The sequence below is a fragment of the Phaseolus vulgaris genome, chromosome 3, assembly GCF_000499845.2.
Source record: "Phaseolus vulgaris cultivar G19833 chromosome 3, P. vulgaris v2.0, whole genome shotgun sequence".
Taxonomy (NCBI): domain Eukaryota; kingdom Viridiplantae; phylum Streptophyta; class Magnoliopsida; order Fabales; family Fabaceae; genus Phaseolus; species Phaseolus vulgaris.
Genome location: NC_023757.2, coordinates 39,448,027 through 39,472,980, shown reverse-complemented (window position 1 = coordinate 39,472,980; position 24,954 = coordinate 39,448,027). Strand labels below are relative to the sequence as shown.

Below are 24,954 nucleotides of genomic sequence, written 5' to 3'. Positions count from 1 at the left end.
ATATTTGGTAGAAATATTGTGCATTTGAATTCATTGGGATCAGGTCAATCTGTGTCGTTCTACGAGCAACACAATTTCAGGACCGGGTGTGGAAACTCGTCCATTTCGTTTTCTACATTCTTACTTCGCAGAAAACAAATTGTCATCATTTAATGCGTTCAATTTTTCTGACAAGGTAGCTTTAAGTGTCTCATTACTTAATAAAGTTTTACTTAAGCTCTTTCCCAGTGTTTTCTCATTTGAATTTAGTAGCAAATAGTTTTCCCCATTGTTGTTGAGGATGTTAAAGCAATAAGTAAAGATATCGAGAGAACTTATAGGCCATGAAAATGTAATTTAGCTTTGTAATGCTTTTGAGGATGACGATTCATATGTCTACATAGTTAGCGAGTAAGTTGCTATTGTTTGTACTCTTTTTTTTATACTGTTTCGTTATACTCACGATTTAAGTATCACTTAATTGCAACACACTCTGGATATATCTTTTGGGAGTTTATTTCTACTATTCCTTTATATAACATCTATGTTATTATTCCAGTGAACTTGGTGACAATTTACCTTCTTAGGTTCCTATTGATCTTGAATGTGGTTATGTTCTATCCCTGGTTAAGTGGCTTTTAGGGTTTATACGGTCCTTAAAATTCAGAACCAAGATTGCTAATGACCACACAAAAATTTGTGTTTAGCAATATATTTTTCTTCTACTGAAAAACTTTTACTCTTTTTGCCTTCATATTTATCAGGAAGGGTAATTGCAAAGTTTTATTTTCAAATCAACAAAAGAAAATTCGCCCTTAAAGGCTACTGACTTTGCCAAGATGGAGAAAACATATTAGAAATTAAGGACCTACGTGATGGTTGTCCCTCTTATTGAGGTAAAATAGATTATAATGGCTGGATTTGGATACTTCCATGTGCAATAATAGACACACTTTCTTCTCACCATTTGTTTAAATATTTTGTAGCCATGATTGGAGATGTTAAAATCAAATGTCTATTTTTGGATTTGTGAGTATCTTTCATTGGGATTTTATTATGCCTCCTAACACCCTTTTCTTATTTAATCCACCCTTCATTAATTCACCTTTACAGCACCCTAAACACACATTTAACCACAAACACTTACAAAGTTCTTCTTGCACCCGTCAAAGTTCTTCCTGCAACCATCAAATAGATAAAATGACAAAAATGACCCCATTTAATTTGACCTTATTCCGGAAAGTTCTATATATATTCTAAGAAAGTTATTCATATTCCAAGAAAGCTATTCTGGAAAACAAATTTCGGAATTTATTATACATATTCCAGAAATCTTATTCTGAAAAATATTTTCTGAAAATTTTGAAAAACATTATTTTTCAGAATACACTTATAAATTCTATTCTAAAAAGGATGTTCAGAAAATTTCTGAAAAAACTTATTCAGAAGTTATTTGAAAAAGGGATAAAATCGTATTTTTAAATATTGATGGGTGCAAAAAGAAATAGCCAACAAACAAAAGAAGATTCACTACTAACAAAAGATTTGAAAATTAGAGACACAAAAAATAACCTCAATTGTGAAACTCGTTGAATGATCAATCTTTCATTTTCAAACATTTTTTGTTACTTTTTTTATTTTTTTAATTAGTTTTTTTCTTTCTTTTATATTCCGCATTTCATTAAAAAGTATAAAAATGGCATATTATTTGAGCATGAAAATTTTAAGAATTGTGAATGCATTTCTCAAAAATTAATTTGAAGCGTGTCTTTCTTTATGATTAATGGATGTGAGTATTTTTTAGAAATTAAGCTCTTAAAATATAGTCAAAGTTTAGTAATTCTATACTTAAGTATTGAGATTGTTTGTTAAATAAATGATTTTGCTTCAATCTCTTTATTTTGTTTGAGGAAAGCATCAAAACATTTTTGTTTTCAGTTATAACTACTAAACTAAAAAGTCAACCTAACATAAATTATCCTTTATTATCCATTTGAACCAAACAAAACATTTTTGTTTTAGGACCTTTAAGTCAATTGAAAAATAAGTGTTTTCCACACATTGCTAAACAAGGAAACATAAGTGAAAATAGTGTGTATTATATTCACCAATAAAAGAAAATGTTAGTATCTCTAACACTGGAGAGAGATTAACATTATTATCCTATAGATAATTAAAAAAATTGTTCAAGGTAGTTAAAATATTAGAAATAAAAAAATTCTAGAATAAGTATACATAAAGTATGCTTTGAGAAAAAAATTAAGAGAAACATTAATGCTCTCTCGTTTTCAAATGGTGCAGTTGATTATAAAAAAGAATATTATTTGTTAAATTAAACATGATAAATCCAGAAAGATATTGATGGTCCTTGCATAAAATTGTTGTTTTGAGATGAAGGATTTTTTTTTTTTTATGTAAAAAATGTTCTTTTTCATTGAGGGCAAGCAAAATTTTTATGTTTAGGATATTTGATTGTTGTGTGCACATATTATTTTAGTTTTTATGTTTGTTATTAAATAGAGTAATTTTGATGGTTGGTTGAGAGAGAGAGATAAAATAGTTAAAATTAGGTCCAGAAAAAAATTGATTAAATAAAATTAAAAAAATATTTGCTTAAAACATAGATTTTCTTACGAAAACAAGCATAATTTGATAAGATATGAAACATTATCTTCGTCTAAGTAAAGTTGATTGCTTAAGTGATGGACTGCAAAAATAAAAAAACCCATAAATATCTTTTATTTGGATCCATTTAAATTATTATAACTTTGAGCATGAAAAATAAATTTATAAATTTTAGTGAAATGATTGACAACCATATACTTTAGTGAGAATATGAGTCATTACTATACCTTTGTTATAATTAGATGTAACCATATTCAACACATGAAAATTTTGAAATCTAAAAAATATTTATTTTAATTATATTGACGACTTCTTACTTGATTAATTATAATTTGATTGATATTTAACCATGTTTTTAAACCTAAAATTTTAAGAAAACTTAATTAAAGTTAATGGAGCAAAAATTAATTTTAATTAGACATTTTAAAACTCTTTATGTAACGTTGTATTGGTTAATTATTATTATTATTACTAAAATTGAAATTATCATTGAGGGAATTAAAATTTGAAATAAATCTAACATGTTAAAAAAAATTGATGTAAAGAGAAAAGTAAAATTGAACTTAATCTACAGGAGATAGTTGATACTAATGGCAGACTTCGTTTGTCAAACTGATAAGTAAAGAGGTTAAAATCTTAAAGAAAAAAGAAAGGAACTTCCAACAAAGATTATGATTCTTTTAAAATAAAACTTCAGTAGCTCAATTCCTATTTATATACTATTTTCATTTTAATAATAAAATATTTATCTACCATTTTAATTAAAAAAATTATAATTTTGTTCTTATACTTAAATTCTTATTAGGTAGGTAGTAGCTGCATTTTAGCTTCTATATAAAACTGTTATAAAATGGTTCCAAACATTTACTAAAGTTATAACGGTAATGAAGTTTTTTTTTCTTGTGCTAACAAACTAGCACCGAAGAACATAATATTTTTTGAAACTAAAATCATATTTAATCTTCTTTGTGAGGAAGAAAATATGTTTTGAGAGCCCAAATATTTATGTGTTTATATTTTATTTATTTACATGTCATCATAGTTTTATCTGTCAAAACTCGATATTATAGTTAATTATAAAAAATAATTATTAAAACTATACAAGTGATTTTTTTAAAGATTCATTATATTTTTTTAAAACTAAAGTAAAAATATATTTTTTAGAATTGATTCAATATGAACTAAATTTGATATGTTATTAGCTTGTAATTTGAATAATCCATATATAACTAATTCAATAAACTAAATAATTGAATATAAATTATGAAATATTAAATTTGAACTATATTGATTATGTTAGAGTGAGACCTAACTTAATCCGATACTTTGTAGTTTGTTTCTTTTTTATCTTTTACTTCTCCAAAACTTAATAAATTATGAAATATTTTGACAGACAACGGGTGAATTTAAAATCCATGTTACCAACTACGATAAAGGGCAATATTAAATTATTCCCATCTTTAATAAGAGAAGCATAGTTTAAACTCTAAAAAGAAGGAAAGAACAACATATTTAACTTCGACAGAGAACAAATTGCAAAGTCCTCATAATTATTTAAAAGGAAAAAAAGGCACAAAGATTAGTTGAAGGCATAATAAACCTAATTGATATTAGTTTGGCCATGAGTGCAATTCATTTTGCCTGCAACGTTCGGAGATGACGAAGTAGTAGTTTGAGACTAATGCTCCTTTTCATGATATTTAGTTTTGTTTGATGTTTGACCTATTGTGTAGATAGAGAATCTAGGCCAAAGAAAAAAAAGAAGCGATCTCACTCTAATAAATAAAAACCCTAGATCAAGTTATTAAGTCACATGATGCTTTTGAATGAACACAGTAATATACTAATATACCTTTCTCATTCTTTCTTTCTTTTTTTCTTTGTGCAGAAACAAGTTGGAAGATGTAGAGCTGTCAAGAATGACGTAGATGAAGATTTGTCTTATTTTATATTTAAGTTTTATGAATAAAAGAATGAAGTTATTACTTTAGGAGCAAGCAAACATTGCCACACACACAAATGCACAACACATCAACGCCGACATAGTTACCAGTATTTCTTTTTCTTTTTCAGCTTCTACAGATTTTTATTATGTAGTTTTGCTAAGTTTACTGCTTCCGACTGAGATCGGTTGAAATGCCTGCACCTCTTTTTGAATCCTGAAACGAAGCAACTAAGGAAGAAGGAGGTAGTCCCACGGTACGATTTGCTAGCAATTCGAAGAAATACTGATATCCCCGCACAGTTGAAGTTTGACATAGTTTGAAGAGGGCTTCTTTGTGAAAGTCTTTACGAAACGAACCTCGAAGGCAAGCGAGAGTTTCTCCTTCCATGGAGAAAGAAACTAATTGAAGCCGTTGATCATTCGGAGTGCGGTGGTAGTCAAAGAATTGCTTGATTTTGAAAATCCATGCCAATGGTTTAGACCCATCAAAACGGGGCATATCCAGTTTCAAGGACCTTCGAGTAAAATATTGAAGGGTGTTCTTTGCAGTTTTTCCTACTTGTGCTATCTGAGTTTCCAAATTGGTCATACGAATATTCATTGCTTCTTGGAAGGTTCTTTGGCTCTGCAATAACCGCAAAATAAAATCTATTTTCTCTTCACTCTTTGAAGTAGGCATGACATCTCTCAATCTCAATGAAAACACCAAAATGCAATACACTTACACCCAAAAGCAGAAATAAAGAGTATAGGAATCACTATATATAGTGGTTCTAGGAGACAACAATAATAAATATAATTAATGGTAATTAACCTTCCATTGATTGTGGTAATTAACCTCCCATGGATTGCAATTGATTGTGACAATTAACCTTCCATTGATTGTGGCAATTATCCTCCCTTTAATAACAATTAATTGTCAAATAGTAAGTAACCTCCCATTTATGCCAAGATAATGAGTCATAACTCACATCTATGTTATTATTACTCTCAAAGTTTTCATATATATAGCCAAAAAACAGCAAATACCATCTCAACAAAACAGAATAAGGATATGCCTCAACAGAAAACAAATTTATGGAATCCTAACAACTTGAGAAAATACTATTCTGTCTAATCTTCAAAATACTTAGACTTGGTGGTTTCTCTTTCGGCCTCCTTGCTATTGGGCTACTTATTGGTGTTTCATCATGATTTTCTTATCCCTCCTCTTGGGCCATAACACTTTTTCTACCGCATACTATTTATCCTTCTTCTGCTAGCTACTTATCTAGATGTGACAAATTGAGTGTTTAGTTAAATGATGTTGTGATCATATTTTTGTCCGAAAATCATACCAAAATTAGATGAGAACCACGTGAAATCATTATTGCAGATTAAATTGGATGAGGAAAAGAACAATCGTATACTTTATGTGCTTCCCATGATTATGAAGGTGGTCAATTAATGGTTAATTCATTAGCAACACAAGAATATAGAATGGACCCACCATATTAAAAAAATAAAGAAAAAAGAAAAATACTTTGCCATGTGATATCAGATTCTGAGTTCAGTTAAGAAGCTCACGTTATGTGATTTTCTTTTGTCAAATGCTTTTGTGGCGTTAACGTGAAGGCTATGAAAAACCATTCTTCCACATTACAAAAGAACAGCAACAACACGACTTCGTTTTCTTCCATTTCAAACTTCCTTGCTGTTTCATTGTGTTTTGGTTTTCCTTGCAGCTGCAAAGTTCGAAGCTTTTTCCCATAACTCGTCACCCAGATAAGTTTATTTCTCTTCCCAAATTCTGGGTTTTGTTTCACCTTTTCTGAAGTCTCTCTGAAATAGGATTTGCATTAGCTCAAACAAATAATAATTTAGAGAGAAGGATACGTCTGTGGTGAATTTTTGTGTCACTTGAACCATTTTGGTAAGAGGACAACCCAGTCAATCTTCACGGACACCACTTTGAGATTTTGAACTTGTTCCAATTAAAGATTTTTTTCTTCAACTTTCACACGGGCTTCACATAGGAGGCTATGTTCCATGAGCCTGGTCACCTTGGTTATGATAAAATGCTTGTTTGTTGTTATCTTGTCCACCATTTCCTTGGCTTTTGGATGATGCCATGTTAATTATATCCGAAGGTCTTTCATGTTAGATTGCCTTTATATTTATTTTCTTTTTGGAAGGCCTTGTTATTGGTTTTATTGTGTTCTTGGTTTGACTGGAATAAATTAGTGTGGTGTAAGAGTGGGAAAATGAGAAAGAAAATGAAGCAAATAGGAGAAATAAGGGAGGATAGTAAAATGGGAGATAGCAGCCCCAAAGCATATGATAATGATACTATGGTGTTTATATCCATGTCTCAAGAATTGAAGAATGAGGGGAACGAGCTGTTCCAAAAGAGGGATCTAGAAGGAGCTATACTCAAATATGAGAAAGCCCTCAAGTTACTTCCGGGAAATCATATTGATGTGTCCTATCTGCGGAGCAACATGGCTGCATGTTATATGCAGAAGGGGGTCAGTGAGTTCCCAAGGGCTATTCATGAGTGTGATTTGGCTCTTGAAGTGACACCCAAATATGGTAAAGCACTGTTGAAGAGAGCAAGGTGCTATGAGGCTTTAAATAGGCTGGATTTAGCTCTAAGAGATGTCAATACTGTTCTGAAGATGGAACCAAATAATGTCATGGCATTAGAGATCTCAGAAAAAGTGAAAAATGCACTTGAGGAGAAAGGATTGAGAGTTAATGATACAGTAATTGAGTTGCCTCCAGATTATGTCGAACCTCCTAGTGCTTTGACTCCAGAAAAGGTAGTGAAAGAGAAAATGCGCAAGAAGAAGGGCTATAAAGAGGAAAAGAAGGCTCCTGATGACAAAATTCTAGAAAGGCAAACCGAGGAGAAATCTGAGGAGAAGGCTGAGGGCAGTATTGTGGTCGTTGAGAAGAAGATCAAGGGATCCAAGAAGAAGAAGGCCAAGGAAAAAATTGATGAGAAGAAGGCTGATATAAAGGAAGTTATAGAGGAAAGAAGTAATGGTAGAAGGGAACACGTTGCTAACAAAACAGTTAAACTTATTTTTGGTGATGATATAAGATGTGCTGAACTGCCTATCAATTATAGCCTCTTCCAGTTAAGAGAAGTTATTCAAGACCGATTTTCGAGCCTAGGAGCTGTTCTAGTCAAATACAGGGACCAAGAAGGTGATTTAGTCACAATCACTTCTGATGATGAATTAAGATGGGCTGAAACAGGATCTCATAGTTCTATACGACTGTACATAGTAGAAGCCACTCCTGAGCAGGATCCACTTTTTGAGAAATTTAAAGTGAAGGAGGCGGAAGTGGTTGGCATTAACATTGCACATGAGAATGGTTGTGTGGGAAAAGCAAATGGAATTGTTAGGTCTTCTTGCATTGAGGATTGGATAATTCAGTTTGCCAAATTGTTCAAGAACCTAGTTGGTTTTGAATCTGACATATATTTGGATTTTCACGAACATGGTATGAAGCTCTATTCCGAGGCTCTGGAGGAGACTGTTACAAGCGAAGAAGCACAAGGCCTATTTGACATGGCAGGAGATAAGTTCCAAGAGATGACTGCCCTTGCATTGTTCAACTGGGGAAATGTGCATATGTCTAAGGCAAGGAAAAAGGTATATAAAACAGAAGACTCTTCTAAAGAGCATCTATGCGAACTGATAAAAAGTTCATATGAATGGGCACTGGAAGAGTATTTAAAGGCAGGAGAAAAATATGATTCGGCCATTAAAATGAAGTCAGATTTTCACGAAGGCTTCTTGGCGCTGGGGCTGCAGCAGTTTGAGCAAGCAAAACTTTCGTGGTATCATGCACTCAGTAGTAATGCAGACTTATTAACATGGCCTTCCGCTGAGGTTCTTCATCTTTACAACAATGCTGAAGAAAATATTGAGAGAGGAATGCAGATATGGGAAGAATCTGAAAAGCAGAACTTGAGTAAAACGTCTAATTCAAACTGTGCTATATTGGATTTGCAGAACATGGGGTTGGATGGGCTTTTTAAAACTATGTCCTTAGATGAACTTGCAGTACAGGAGGCACATATGAGGTCTCAAATAAATCTCCTATGGGGTACCATTCTATATGAACGCTCAATTGTGGAGTTCAAATCAGGGCTACCTATGTGGCATGAAACTCTTGCGGTTTCAGTTGAGAAATTTGAATTTGCAGGAGCTTCTCCAACAGATATAGCTGTAATTTTGAAGAACCACTGTTCAAATAAGACTGCAGTAGATGGTATGTTTTCAAGATACTTGGAAACTTTTTCAATGGCAGGTCTCGTCTTTGAAATTGATATAGCTACTTAGATATAATGATGTATCATATATGTTAACTTTTTCACTGGCAGGTCTTGCCTTCAAAATTGATGAAATAGTACAGGCATGGAATGAGATGTACAAAGCTAAAATGTGGAAGAGTGGAGTTCTATCATTTCGTTTGGAACCCTTATTTAGAAGGCGAGTTTCAAAAACTGATCATGCCTTTGAGCTTGCATGAGTTGAATATGTTTCTTCAAGTACTTGAAGAGTTACACGACCAACGCTGCTTCTGTGCCAGAAATGCTATTGTCATCAGAAGGTAACTGAGAATCTGACGCCCATACTAACAGCATTCGTTTTATCCATGTCTGCTTCATTAATTACTTATATGTTATGACTGCATCTTTCAAAAGTGTCTTACAGATTTGAGCATTCATAAGTAGCTGTAGAAAACATTTGCACCTACATGAAGTTTTTGCTGTTAATGGTTTGAATTTTTACTTGCGTAAACTTTACTGGAGCAGTTTCTTTTGCAAATACATTTCACAGCACATAAGCTCCTCAGGGTATCCATGCTTGGTAGCAGTAGAAAATGGTTGAAAAAGGGTTTAAAAGGTTTTAGATGATATTTCTGATAAATATGTTCTTCACGCAAAATAAAAGTCTAGATAAATACTGTTATCATATACACTGTCAATTTGTACTGTTGTCATTGCTTATGACCCTGTTTGTCGTAGTAGATGGACCAATTATTAAAGGACTATATACATTGAAGTTCTCCAATCTGGTCCTAGAATCACATCATGTTTGTAAAAATGATGTTTTCTGTTCCACTGCAAGTTAATGCTCACAGAGAAAGCTTTACTTCTGTACATGTTTGTCATAGCTTAATTATATTATTTATCCTCCTTGAGTTCTTTTTCTGCTTACCCTGTTGATAATATCATTATAGCCATCTTTGATGACAACCTTGGTTTGTCTATGCTGCAGGTTATTCATGCTACTGTTAAGAATGTGGGTTCACCAATATACTAGAAATATTCTTTTAATGGTCTTTACATTTCCAAGAAACAAGGGTCTACAAGTTTTCTTTACACTTTGGGAAGAAGGCTTAGCAGGAATTACCTTTTACTTAGTTTCTGCTTTTGCTCATTTCACCTTCCCTTCAATTAGTTATTAGATTTTTAAGATGATAAATTTGTTACAAAATCAAGCAACGGGAGATGCATGCTCCTTTTTATTCTGTTATTTATCGATGTGTAATCTACTCTTTGATCTTTGCTGAGGTAGTCTCTTTCTCAGTTTTCCTTCTAGTGTGTTAAACTTACCGGTTGCAGTGCCTTTTCTACTTAAATACATATGTTTCAAATTTCTTCAAGGGTGATTTTAATTATGATTTATCCATGGTTATTTATAAAGATATTCTTTAAATATTAATCTGATTCTTTCCCTAAAGTATGTTATTTATCATTTTAACTTGTTATTTTCAAAAAAAAATTTACTTTTTACGTGTACTTTTAATATTAAAAAATGATAAAATTCGCGATTTTTTGTTATCAGTAGTATTAAATTATAATATTACATTTTTTTGTTGTTTTATCTATAATCTAACTATTAGTATTATCAATACATCAGTTCGATACTGATTTTCAAAACATAAGTTTTACCCAAAGAGTCTAGGCCTCTGAGTTCACACTTCGAAACAAAATTATCCACTTACTGGTCCACAGTTGTGCAACTAAGTGACATGCAACTTGATTCCCTCATCAGTAAGTATGCGTGCTAAAAGACTAGCATCGAATAACTGATTTTGACTGGGTTAAGTTGACAACACGAGCCTCGTAACAAGCAGAATTCTCTTTTTGCTCAGTGGTAATTCCAACATTGCTATGCTCGCGGCCTGAGACATGGTATGACGATGAAACAATAAAATGAATCATAAAATATGGAATGCATCCCACAAACATTAGCCAGTAACTAAAAGCCAGTTACAGTTCGTTACTTTACGGATATAGTAACTGGTCCAAACATACACATGCGTGAGAATGTTATCATATTATACACAGACAACATAGATAGCCCCATCAGGCATATAAATCCAGGTGAGAAAGGGGGAAAGAAAGATATATGTACAATTATTCTTAGACGGGAACATACTAGCATGCAAAATAGAGTATAATTACATTCTTGCATGCCAATTTTATGTACATTTTTCTTAACTATTGGAACACTGGCCATAAATATGTACAGAAAGTTGTTCACCAGATAGATAACAGAATTTTCTCCTCCTGGTTTATTCTGGCCGAAAGCTTATTAAATTTGGAAGATCAGTGGACTGAAGCTTCTTAATTTCAGAAGCAGTAACCTTGCAAGACTCCAAGGTAAGAGTGCGTAAATTCTTTAAAGGCTTCAGATACCGTAGTCCTTCATTGGTTATACGAGAATTTGAAACATTTAGCGACCTCAGTGCTGTCATGCCTGTATTCAGATATAAAGAAACATAAGATAGATGTGTTAACAAAGCAAGACAAATTTGTATTTGATCTAATTACAGGGCAAGGGGAGGAATTAAAAACCAATAGAGACAATATTCCCCATCTAATTTTCTCTTTTTTCATTTTCATACTTAATTATGATTATCCGGGCACTCAGTTGCCAATGATAAATGGTATGAATTAGGTGTTCCAGTAGTGCTTAGAGCTAACAACAGTTCTGCACAAAAATTGAGCGAATCGTGCCAATTGCACGCTACATGTGGTGCTTAATTAAAATCCAAATTAAACTTGCAAGAGGTAATATATCATTGACTAGCCATTCAAGTTACAGCTGTGTCTGTATCCGCCAAACAATTATTTTTGGAAGAAGTTTTATGGGGTATATAAAGTAATGAAGGGAAGCAGAAAATACCAGATATCAATTCCAAAGTTTTATCTGTCAAGTTGCAATTCTGGGACAGGTTTAGCTGTGTCAGGGAGACAATTTCTCTTATATTTTTTACGCCATCATCAGTTAATCTTCCACCGCATATTTCAAGGGATTGCAAGTTCTTGAATGCTGCAAGATGGAGAACAAAAGAGGAACTAAAATTTAAGCCAGCAAGATAACCAGTAATCTTAGTCACAGGGTCATAAACCCGTATTTTCCCATTATTTTTAATCAGTGCTCATTTCTTACGATACACAGAAACAAATGAAAAAAAGAGTGAGTTGGTGTTGAATGGTGTTGCCAAGTAGTACTGCCTCCATTTATTGGTGTTTTGTATTGGGTCATTACACTGTTTGCTCAAAGTACAGGCAAAAAGAAATAAACACGGACTTATTGCAGATTCCACTAAGTCCTTATGCTAGCTAAAAGAAGAGAAATTAATATATATACACACACATATAAAGAAACCAATCAGTGTTCTATTTTACATTAATTCTAGAGGGGTCAGATAAAATAAGGTTGCCATCAAAGTCTACACGCAGAGAAAAGATTCAACATCAAATTTGTAAGTGTAAGTGAAAACGTCATAAAAAATAAACCACTTGCACTAGATAGCTAGAATTTGCACCACTCGTTTCTCCAGTTAAACAAATTTAAATTTATTTTCTGGACTGATTATAACATTTCCATGAAAAATTCAAAGTTTGTAGCCCAATACCTACGTGATAAGCATAAGATTTCCTAAAAAGAAAATGGCAAGAAAACCCCTATTATTATCGATGCACTTCCATTTCAAATGTAGACTACTAAGTTATAAAGATAGTTAACAAAGTCAACTAGCAATAAGGTAGATTAGAGAACTATACTGTTAGGAATGGCATACAGTCGTACATCGTAAATATGCAGTTCCCTGGTCTGAAATGTGTGCTCCAAAGAGATCCAATGTTACCAATCCACTCAGACCTGTTAAATACAAGACCAATGAGACAGCTAGAATTGAAGCAATCGGTACAAGAAAAATTAATCATAGCTTCCACAGAAATTAATTACATAGCAGTATGGACAATCAAACAGTAAATATACACATAGCCCCCAAATACAAAAGGATCAATACATGATTGGTTTCAGAGACGGGACATCCCCCCCTACTTTTTTCAGATTTTATTTTAATATAACATACTATAACATAATATATAATATAGTAATTTAGTTTTAAGATAATTAGTTTATTAATTTTCTTTTTATAGTTTAAATAAAACACAATAACATTCTTTGTTTTAACCAAATATTCTACTTTTTATACTTTTTGTGAAGATAATTTTGTTCTTTAATATTTTAGATGAACTATTTGAGAATTACTCATTTTTATTTTTAATGTTTTTCTTTATAAATAGTTATTGAAATATACCAAAATTTTGACAAAATTTGCTTTCAAGACACTGACAACATTACTTTTTTCTCATTTTCCAAAAATTCAAAAGAAAATTATTCTTAAATGTATGATAAGTAAAATAACATATTGTGATTTATTATATTTTTTTGAACCATAATTATTATATCTCTTTTTAGAAGAAAAAAATAGTAGCATATAACTCTAATTATTAACATTTATAATCTTATTATTTCAAAACATGTAATCTTATGTATAAGTGTATATATTTTATTTTAATAAATTACTAATGTAGTTGATGTTTTAATTATATCTATAAAAATATTGTATTAAATTTTTGTGTATATATATTTATTACTTTAAACTTTTTTGGTTGCCCCCGTACTACTCTAGGCTGGTTCCGTCCCCACTTGGTTTGATACAGTTTTGAATTGTATTCATTGTATACAGGGTAGTGTCAAAATTAAAACCTCTATTTCAATCAACAATCTAAACCATAGATCTAATGTTCACTTGCAATATGTGCCCGGGCAAGGTGATTAAACTGTAGAGATTGGTAATAGGTTTAAGTAGAAGAATCACACCTTGGCAATATTTAACATTGATGATTACTCACAATTAGGAGCTAGTACCCTCTATAAATACGCAAAACTGTTCATATGACAAAACAAATGATTTAAAAAACTTATCTCGGGTGAAGCCGCATAAAAAGGGGACTAAAAAATATTAGTTGCACTTACTTTTTAGTTCCTCTACTATAGCTAATGTATGGTTTTGGTCCTCAAATAAGTTTTAGAGTGAATTTAATTTCCCAATTTTTGTAATTACGTCAATTAAGTTCCTCTGTCAATTTCCTTTTACTTAAAATTTTCAAACTCTTTACAAGTTGAATCAAATAAATCATTTCCAATATTTTTGGCTCCACACTCAGCCAACTAAAATATAAAATTTAACCAAAAACAAAAAGAAATCCAAAATCTTCCTTTTCTTCAAACCCTAATATCCCCTTACTAGTCCTTATATGTTTATCAAATTTCCTCTATATTCTGACATCAAAAGCTTTAAATATAAAATATCCTAAATCCGTCAAATATCCCAACTGTTTTAATAGAAAATAAGATTTTGAGGATTTTAGGTTTTAAAATTAGAGGGACCAGATTTGCTTGGAAAAGTCCTGGGAAACTAAAATCACAATCTAAACTAGATGGATAAGGGTGTACTAGAACCCAAAGAAAAAAGAAGTGGATAAATGAATGTAAAAATGCTTACTGATAAGATTTGAAAGTCCTTTGTCGGTAATCAGTCGGGTGTCCAGATTAAGTGACTTAAGTTGTGTCAATCTTGACAGCCTTTTCAGGCCACTATCGGTTACTGTAGTAAATGAAAGATTTAAATCTTCGAGTTTATTTAAACCTGGATAAAAGCAAGAACCACATAATCAATACATGCGTCAGTAAAGATCTCCAACGGCACACTAGTGTAAGTGTGCATTTGTAGATGTAACTACAAAACACTACACAAACAGATAAATTTCATATTTTGACAATGTTTAGTTTTAATGAAAGAAGTCCTGAAACCACATAATGTTTTGAATCAAATTAAAATCTCATAAACAGCAACCTCATCCTAGCACTGCCGGGCCAGATTGATAACACTTATGATTTAAATTAAGAAAAAATGACTCATATTTGGGTAAATACAATAGTCTATGATGATTTAATGCAAAAAATGGTAAAAAAGCAAACAATTTCAATTTTCTTACTAATATCTGACATCCACAAACTAAATAAGGAGCTATGATATATAGAATACCTCATAGACATAGCCTTAGCAAGCCAATATTTTCTAACCATGAAGCATAACCAACAAATATAGTAACATACCAATAATCTAATTTGAATTTGGTCTGCCAAAAAACTCAAAAATAAAGTTTATATTTTTATTTAAAAACCATATATACAGGTATGTATAACCAACCTGATATATAACGCAGCCCGCTATTCCCAATGTCAGTGTCAGACAACAGCAGACTTTTCAAGAGTGTGAGGCCTGAAAGAACAAATAACTATAATTTCACACCATAGGTGATACTTCAAATGAAATTATTTAATTCCTAAAATCTCATTTTCTTCCACCTTCAGAAAGCATTTTGATAGAACAAATTAAGGAAATTTAAAAATATTATATACGCAAAACTGAATTAAAGCCACCAGTGACCAAGACCAAGAACGTATATATATACATTCCAAACACACTGTCAAGGCTAAATGCTTGCTTAAATCCCCACGACAATTTTATAAGTGCAATTCAGATATTCAAGTTGGAATGAGCCAAGTTTCACATGGCTCTGTTCCATCTCAATTTTTATTGTCTTAAGAATCATGACATTCAACATTCAGCTAAAAATGGCATAAAGGCAAATAAAACCTCAATGCCTCGTGTCAAATCGCCAGGCACAGATCAATAAAACTTTTAACTAGTGTGAAAAATCTATTCAAACTTTGAACAATGTAATGACCATTTAAATCTAACAAAAGGAAAATGGTTACTTAAATATAGTGCAAACCTGTCAAATTAGCAAGCCCATCATCACCTATCCTGCAGGAATCCAGATTCAAATACTCCAAATTTGTTAAGCCTGTAAAAAGAAAAAAATATTTAGTGATAGTGAACAAGTCGTATAAATGATGATTGATGATAGTCAACATCCCAGTAGCAATAATGACCCGAACTTGTAGAATATAAAAACTAGTTGTTGTAATTCCACAAGCACTTAAACATGTTAAAAGTTGGTGGGCTTTAGGGACCAGATGGGCAATTTATTTTAAGCATATAAATATTATGCACCTGATAATTTCTAGGTTCTTTCCAATTTTTCAGTTTCGTGTGCCCTTTTATATGAGTAATTTCTATGAGTAATGAAAAGAGATATTAAGATTGGACTTTCATACATCCTTTATTTCCAATACGTTTACTTCAAAAATTGAATTAGTTCATTAGACATGTCAGCGTCTAAGGAAGGACTCTTCAGGAAAATTTATAATGTAGAAGTGGTTTCTCACCTCTCCTTTTAGTTTGTAACAATCAGGACATTTTGCAGATAGAAAAGCATGAAAATCACGTTATGATGTTCATGTAAAACTATTGAAAGTAAAAGGAATTAAAACACAAAGGGAAAAGTCTGCAGAATTAGTAAAAACAGCAAAAAAAAAACAAGAGTTTCTATTAATTTAGGAAAGCAGCATGTGAATAAAATAGTCAGTCTTATGAGATATTGATGTTTTAAGTACCTTTCAGATGAACTAAAGATGCATCAGTGATTCTGTTAAATGTCAGGCTTAACCTCTTCAAGCTTTTAAGACCTGCAGGAAAGAACATGCTGTAAAACCAAGAATCCAATGATTTGCCATCCTTAGAGCAAGAAGTAAGAACATGACACTCTTAAGTCCTCAAACTGGGTCATTTTATATCAAAATTACCAGCGATTTTCTCAAATCCATCATCGGAGATACCACATCTGTTGAGATTTAAGCATGCCAAAGAAGCCAAGGCTGTATAAAAAAAATGTGTTAAAGAACTAACTAGGAGAATTTAACCATTGGAATTCTAAGAAAATGAGTTTCCAAGTTAAAACATAGCCTTTGCCCACTTTAGCAGCAGTTGATTGCATGCCGGACTAGTCAAATCCTTAATTATCCAAATAAAAATGATAGGAAGCTCATGAATTGCAGAGTAACTTCCAGAAAACATAACAGCTGTCTAAAATTGAAAAATAAAATGAAATGGCACTAAAAAGATAAGTTCAGAATTGATTTTTACCATGAATAGACTCCAAACATGCAGCAGTAATATTGCATCCTTCCACATTTAATGTGGTAAGCTTCCCCAAACCTGTAAGCCAGAAAGAAATACCCAGGCAATGTATAATGGGGAAAACAGAATTAACCTAGAGCAAACAAAGTTATGAACTTATTCAATATACTGAAACCCTATTTTGATGATAGTAATTATATGATACTTTTATTTGACAATGGATATTGACCAATAGAGATATGGCATGTGTGCAAAATAGCAGCAACAGTTATAGAGTCTTAAGACACTTGTAATGGATGCCAAACACTGGAAATATACCTCTTAAATAGGCAATCCCAATATCAGTAATACTGCTGTTGGAAATGTGTAACTCCTTCAAATTTATAAGCTCTGAAACGTTATATGCCAACAGTCAGCTCAAAAATATTAAGACCTAGCTTCCTGATTCTAGAAGTAAAAAGAACTGATGATAAATGCAGCAATTGATTTAAGTTGCAAAACCACATGTTCCAGTATAAACTCACGGGTGTATTTTGCAAGTAACTGTTGGGTTTGGGTGCAATTGTCATCCCTATTCGGAAGTTATGCATTGGTGAAGGATAGTATTTTTCAGAAGATAGTTTCACATGCATCCCCAATAACCAAAGACAAAACAAAGTTTCTAGAAGTTTTTTTTATAAAAAAACTCACCCTCCAACCCAAGACAGGCAAGCTTCCTAACTCAGCACTTGCAAAGATTTACAAGTACCTCAACCCAAGGAGACAAGTGGATGCTTAAGCCAGGAACTAGTCAAATGCAAAACCTCGTGCTGTCCCATTCAACCAACCCGTCAGAGTTAAAGTTTCTAGAAGTCTAGACCAAAGATTTCCGAAGAAAAATTGCGGCATGTGCAGTTTAAAAGTTTGTCTGGTGTATTTGTTAAAGCAAAATACTCATATTTATGTGTACATTTCTTAATCACACAAAAAGGCAGACACATAATAGATAGGTTTTTGTGTAAGGCTACTCTTTAAGGGGGGTTATTAGTAGAGTGAGTGGAGAGCCTGAGAAAGAAAGCAAAAAACAAAAAATTAGAAAGTCAAATTTGGAGAACAGTGTTGCCCCCACCCAGTTTTTTGTTATTTGCTAACTAGGAATAAGAATAAATGCAACACACTAGATTACAATGTCATAAAAAAGCTGATCTCAGATAACTAACAAATGAATGAGACACAATGCAGAGACACAGTAATACTGCCTTTGTACAACATAAATAAACCTGAAATGCAATAACTACGATAAAAACCATATCATCTTATGATCAATACCTGAGATAGACTTCATGTCTGAATCCGTAACACATTTACAGAATCCAATATTGAGGTACTCAAGCTTTTTCAAACCTGTATTATTGAGACAAAAATTAAATCTATAACCTAGTAATTTCATAATTATGCTGTATAAAAGAGCACCCTAAGCAGGATAATATCTAAATAATGAGCCCCTTAAAGAAGCTAATGAAGGCTGGGAGGACTGGTAGGATCAATTAGCCTTCTTGACTCGAAGGTCCAGGGATCAATTCCTGTTGGTAGTCCTCCATTGGCAACCCCTAATTTATCATTACCATTAAGCACAGGCAACAGCAACCACCCCCCATTAACCAATAATGATGAAAATCCATAATCACATTAACTTTAAAGTCGTGTGAGATTGGTTATAAAATATCAATTACATTAGAAATAAGTTAACTTCTTGCATATAAATGAGCAAGAATGAAGGATAGCAGCAACCTTTAAGATGAACAAATCCACCATGAATTTCTGAACACCTCTCAAGGTCCAACTTCTCCAGATTAAATAAGTTGGAGAAAGCACGCATTCCATCAGGCTTGACACTGCTGCTCTTCCTGATAGTCAAGGAATCCAAGTTTGAAAGACCTACAGAAACAAATTGGGTTCTTAATTGTTTATGTTAATCTGACAGAACTCTTTCACCTTTAGCAAGTAAACCTAACCCATTTGCTACCATAAGATTCAGAACAAATAATATTGTTATTCAAAAACCATAGCTCGTAATTCCAATTTTACATAATGTTCAGTTAGGATTTCTTTTCATTATTTATATTTCTTTTAGAGCAACAATAAGGAAAAACAACCTTAATCTAAGAATAATTCTGCACTGTATACCACAAGCAAAGACACAAAATAAAAGACAGAAAACTTACATAACTAATTTCAATCATTTGTATGTTCTTCCTATGTTCATAAACTAGACGTGTTCTGGTCAGAAAAACTGATCATAAGAATTGTAACTCTACCACTAATGTGCTTGAGCCCATATTCTGAAAATTGATCACAGTAATTGAGAGTCAATGCTTGAAGATTTGAGCAATCCTTTAGGAGTCGTAGTCCATTATCTGTCACCTGAGAACCAGAAACATCAACTGAAAGTAAAGACAACCCTTGGGAAGAGATGACATCCATCCAGTTATCATGCACTCCACCATATTCACCCAGGTCAATATCCTGCCATGCAGAACAAAAAACATAAGTAGGGTCATCTTTGTAACAGAAATTCGTAAGAAGAAAATTAGGATCAAGGCAACGCTTCCAATTTCACCAAGCATCTAAAACAGTACCTGAAGAGCACAATCTCGGAAAGCTTCGAGAGAAGCTTCTGTTAGGCAGTGAGAATCGACGAATTCATTGAAGATCTGCTGGCTAATGTCTCTCGGAAGAATAGAAAAGGAATTGTATTTGTGAAAATCCTGTTATAACTCAAAACATGTGAATCAAGCAACCATGTAAGGGAAAAAAAATAACAAAAATCAAAAGCAAACAAGGTGACAAGATGCATGCACCTCGCGTATCCTATTTATGCACAAATCCATGAGGGAGGGACAGGTTCCCCGTCCGGGACATTGATTGGACTTGGAACGTAAATTTCTGCCACTTCTAAAATATCTTCCCGAGATTCCTCTCTGTAAATCATCTTCCACCACGTGTTGATCTCTCTTCCTAGAGGAGATACCTCCCATCACTCAATTGCCTATAGATACCCTTTGATCACATACGCATATGAAATATGCCAAAGAAACTCAAGCTCCCATCCCACTTCAACGATTTTCTGGTGTTGTTGGACTGAACTGCATGAAGAAACGAATAAAGTAAACAAAACAAACTCTGTCAAACTAACCACAGTTCAAGTTTTGTGGGAAAAAGATCATCGCAGAATTATTCATATTGATGAGTGATCATGATCAAGCAACCATCACACAATTAATATCAACCAAACAGAATAACAGCAAACTCACAAAACACTAATAGCAACAACAAAAAAAGCACGTCGATCAACTTTTATGGCAATTCAAAAAATAATTCATACGGTACTACTTCAGTGACCACCACCACGAAGAGAAAAAACCTAAGTCTTCAAACGATCAAGATTACTCCTCCGTTTAGATTGTTTCTATTATTATTATTATTTGATTATTGTTATTGTACAGAAGCAGAGACTGTACCTCTCTTCCAGGAGAAGAGAAAGCGATTGTAAGGTTTATTGATTAATGAAGCGTTCTTGAAAGCAGGAAATACAAAAAAAAAAAAAAAGTGATGTTGTTGTGTTAGGTTTTGATGAGGAACCTTTGAAACAGAAAAACAGAGAGCAGAGGAGAAGGGAAGAGAAGAAAAGAGAAGAAAAGCGTGCGGAAGTGAAGCAGGAGAAAAAGGGGTGATGGAAGACACGTGGCAGTAAGAGCGGAGTGAGAGAGTGTAGAGATAAGAATAGACGAGAAGAGTGGGGTCATACTCGTGCATGCGGGTCCCACGTCCACCCCTTCCGCTCTCTCACTCTCTTTCTTCCTTTTTTTTTTTTATTAACCCCACTACATTATTCACGTAATTTTCCTAAATCTTAAGAGAATAGTAAAATGTTTATTATCATAAGTAATTCTCAGAGAAAAAATATGACCAATACTGATAATAATATTTGAGTTATTAAAAAAATTTAGAAGAATAATTTAAGCTCACACTATTATTTTATATCTTAAAAATAAGTTATTTGACTTTTATATTTGTTTATCGAAAAATCATTTAAAATATTCATAATAAATTAGTTTGTTACCACATTAGTTAGGTTCGGTCAAACTCGTCATCTTATTTTTTTTAATTGGATTAAGTTAAATTTTATTTTATTTTTTATTATACTTAATCCAACTCCGTTTATCCTTTATCAAACTCCGATTGTGTTGGATCATTAGTTTTAATTTTATACCATTTTTTTATTAAAAAAATTAAATCTCTTTTTCTAAATAGATTATTATTTAAATAATTTAATATTTAAAAAATATACATTTAATTAATATAATAATTGATTAAATTAAATAAGAACTATATTAATATAATTAATATTAATAGAAATATTTTTTTATCATATTAAATATATATCTTATATTAAAAATTTATATGTTGTTACTTAAGTTATACAGGATTGAATTGTATTAAGTTTAATTGAGTTTAACTCAATAAAAAAGACAATTTTTATTTAAATTAAATTGAGTTTACAATTTATTTCACTCTCTTCGTTATAATGTATTATTTATTATAACTATTATCTTATTTATAGTAATTATTTTATTAATTTAATATTGTATTTTAAGAGAATGATAACTATAGATTCATTTTGTTTATTTCAAATGATTTTATGTTTAAATTTTTATTTTAAGCAATACACTAATTACTGCAACAACATAATAATATCTACATAGATATACATTATTTATTCTTAATTTTAATCTTGATTCAAAATATTCTAGGATATAATATAAGATGAATTCTAAAATATACAATTTGAAAAAAATACAGAAAATTATATCCAAATCACCATGATCTTCCCTATTTTTTTGGCATGCCTAAAATGTTTCATTTCCATGTAAAAATAGTTACCCCATGTTAAAAAGAAAAAAACATATTCTCTACATTTAATTACTAGAAATTGTGATATATATTTAAGGATACACCATTCAACATATAATAGTTCCTTCTATAAATAGATTTATTAACACAATAGGTTTACCAACACCAAAAATATAAATTTAATAGTATTTATCATCTGTAATAATCAAATGCTAAGTATGAATCAAAATATCTTTTGTACTATGCTACTTCGATCAATAATTAAACATGTATTAAATATTTGGGAGCCTGAAAAATACTAGTAATGTGCACACAAAATCTTATCACCTATAAAAAACCGTATATATCTTATATTTAATTATTAAAATAATTATTCTAAAATATTTTTCAAAGAATCTTATAAGTTTTTTATTGATCATTAGTTAAACAACAACTTAATTAGTGTTTAAAATATTATTGATGGTTTTAGATGTTACTATCATTGTATTATTAAAAAAAATGTTAATAAGTTATATATGAATCTTGATACATGTGGTGCGCCACCTTTAATCCTTCATCCTATTTTGGTATTGGTAAAGTGTGTATTATTTTTTCTGTAACAATTAACAGATCTCCCCCAATTGAAGAAATATGGACCAAAGTTATATGTAGTTCTATACATATTTTTCATATTAACAATATTGATCTTAGTGTATTTTTTTATTAAGCATGATATCAAAATCAATGTCTAATTTTAATTCATGAATGCACCAAAAATATTCATGTCATTTTCATCTTAATATGCTCAAAATATCTTTATAAAAACAATGACAGCTTACCTCCCATTCATTGTCTTTTCCATCTGTCTCTTCACACATTAAATGTCCTATATCATTATCCTTTTCTTCAGATAAAATCAAATGTTAATTTGTCAAAAATATTTAAACTTTTAAAAAAATTACCTGGGAAAAACTCATTTAAAATTTGTTTGAACACTTTTTTATAAGGATTTAAAAACAAAAATTGATTTTTCTAGAAGTTGAAATTATCCTATAAACAAATTAAAAATAAAAATTTAAAGAAACTATATAATAAAACTTGTACAAATTTTTTATAAAAAATAATTTTATTTCACAAAGAAATTAATTTGACTTTTTATATTTTTTCTTATAAAAAAGTTGAAAAATAAAACTATTGAGTTAATTTCTTAATAGATCATTATAGTTAACCTAAACTTTCTTAAGAAAACTATTTTTATGAATACAAAAATACAATAATGTTGTTATCATGTTAGATCATAAGGATAAAACTTTATCTTTTTTAAAACTGAATAATAATTGAATATGCTTTTACAATTTACATCTATTTATAAATGAAAATTCATAACTTGTGGGACACATATCTAGTGTAAAAACATATACATACTATAATTTTATTTTTAATAAGAAAATGGATTTAAGGTATATAATATGATCAAAATTTAACGTGATTATATAATAATAATCATGCAATTATTATATGTAAAGTATATAAAGTGCATTAGTTACCTAATCATTTAAAATATCACATTTATCACTTGTATATAAACAAAGCAAATTAAAAAAATATAATAAATTTAGTTTGTTAAACTAAAACAGAATAATTCTAACATGAGTTTTGTTTGTATATACAATATAATTATAATTATAAGAGGTTAACACATAAATAACAAATACAAAATACAAATATAAATTTCTAAAAGAATATTAAAAAGTTATAAATTTTAAATTTCTAAAAGAACATATTTCGAAAGCTTTGTGTTAAACATTCTCAACTCAAGATTTAACACCTGACACATTTTAATACTTTCATATATGCAGATATCGACTAGATGAATCAAGACAAGTTTAAGATACATCCATATCTTGACCTTAATATGTATTCTAATTCACTCTTTAAACCCTTACATGTGTTCTAACAATACAATAAATTCTCTTTCAAATTCTCACAACTTGATGTTTTAGTTTACGTGACTTAGACCATAAGTGAAATTAAAGAATTTCTAGATTTTTTCTTAAACCATGTTTCATTCATGATTAACATATCATCCTAGATTTGTGACCTCAATTCACACGTATACATGTCAACATTCAAATTATATGTGTACACTATAATTCACTTAACTAAAACAATAAATCTTTCAAACATACAATTCAATAATTTTTGCATACAAACATACATATATGTAACATAAACATTAAACAATATCTCTATTTGAACGAAAATAGTTCTACTAAATGATGATATCAGATAATACACTCATTGGAGTGACTTAGACGATATCTTCGCTTAGGCGCGTTTGCTTTTGCAAAGTAGACTGAGCGAAGATATCCTACGAAACAAATCCTAAAGTGACTCAAACGAAACCCGCACTTAACCAAATATGTTTTCGCTTAATGAAGATAACAAACAAAACACTTACTATAGTGACTCAAAGAATAATTCTATAAACAAAATTATCTTCGTTACTTCAAAACACGTTCCTATCCCACTCTTTTAGACACAACATTAAATTTCTTACTTATAAGACTAAAATAAAATGAAAACTACAATTAAACATATAAAGAAGAACCTTAGTTCAACATATAAAACAATGATCGAAACTCAACATGCATATAAGGAACATCAAACTTACATATCCAACAAAAATACTTCAAATTATGCACGCACGAAAGAACACCATACACAAATGCAACAAAAGTATTTCAGATTCTGATAAAATAAAAAAAATTATAGACATGTAAAACAACATTAGTTTACTGAAACTTTCACTCATAAAAAAATAGGCATATTTCATATTCATCAACTAAGATCATCCAAAATAGTATTCCTTACCTAGAAAACCCATTGTCATTGGCTCAAAGAGAGCTCAAATCTGTCCACAAGGAACTCTAATCATCAAGCAGAATATAATACTACAACCAAGAAGTAGTAGAGATTCATCTTTGTTAGTCAAATACATGCAAAAATCCAACAAACAAATATTCCAAAAAAAAGACAAAGAAAGTTTCTAATCACTTGATCATCCTCTCCTCCTTGCTAACATCCTTGTAACAAATTCAGATCTAGAAAATTAT

The 24,954-nt window shown here is 31.1% G+C and overlaps 2 protein-coding genes across 3 annotated transcripts; one reads left to right on the top strand and one right to left on the bottom strand.

Annotated features, from left to right (window-relative positions):
• The first annotated feature begins 6,113 nt into the window (after positions 1-6,113).
• LOC137807605 (protein PHOX1) lies at positions 6,114-10,145 on the top strand. Its single transcript, XM_068608325.1, has 3 exons — positions 6,114-8,815; positions 8,928-9,157; positions 9,829-10,145. Exons 1-2 carry the CDS (start codon positions 6,793-6,795, stop codon positions 9,074-9,076), a joined length of 2,172 nt encoding a protein of 723 aa, XP_068464426.1. The 5' UTR covers positions 6,114-6,792; the 3' UTR covers positions 9,077-9,157; positions 9,829-10,145.
• A 659-nt stretch (positions 10,146-10,804) lies between these two features.
• Positions 10,805-20,697, bottom strand: LOC137807604 (F-box/LRR-repeat protein 3-like). Of its 2 annotated transcripts, none has more exons than XM_068608323.1 (16): positions 20,467-20,697; positions 19,807-20,091; positions 19,585-19,713; positions 19,264-19,471; positions 18,737-18,883; positions 18,275-18,349; positions 17,285-17,356; positions 16,973-17,044; positions 16,633-16,704; positions 16,444-16,515; positions 15,720-15,791; positions 15,131-15,202; positions 14,423-14,566; positions 12,655-12,726; positions 11,746-11,892; positions 10,805-11,316 (listed from the first exon to the last, which is right to left on the bottom strand). In XM_068608323.1, the coding sequence occupies exons 2-16, from the start codon at positions 19,981-19,983 to the stop codon at positions 11,132-11,134; spliced, it is 1,716 nt and encodes a 571-aa protein (XP_068464424.1). In that variant the 5' UTR covers positions 19,984-20,091; positions 20,467-20,697; the 3' UTR covers positions 10,805-11,131. The 2 variants fall into 2 exon arrangements, with proteins under 2 accessions (XP_068464424.1, XP_068464425.1); XM_068608324.1 differs by having other exon boundaries at positions 20,588-20,697.
• Between the last annotated feature and the right edge of the window lie 4,257 nt (positions 20,698-24,954).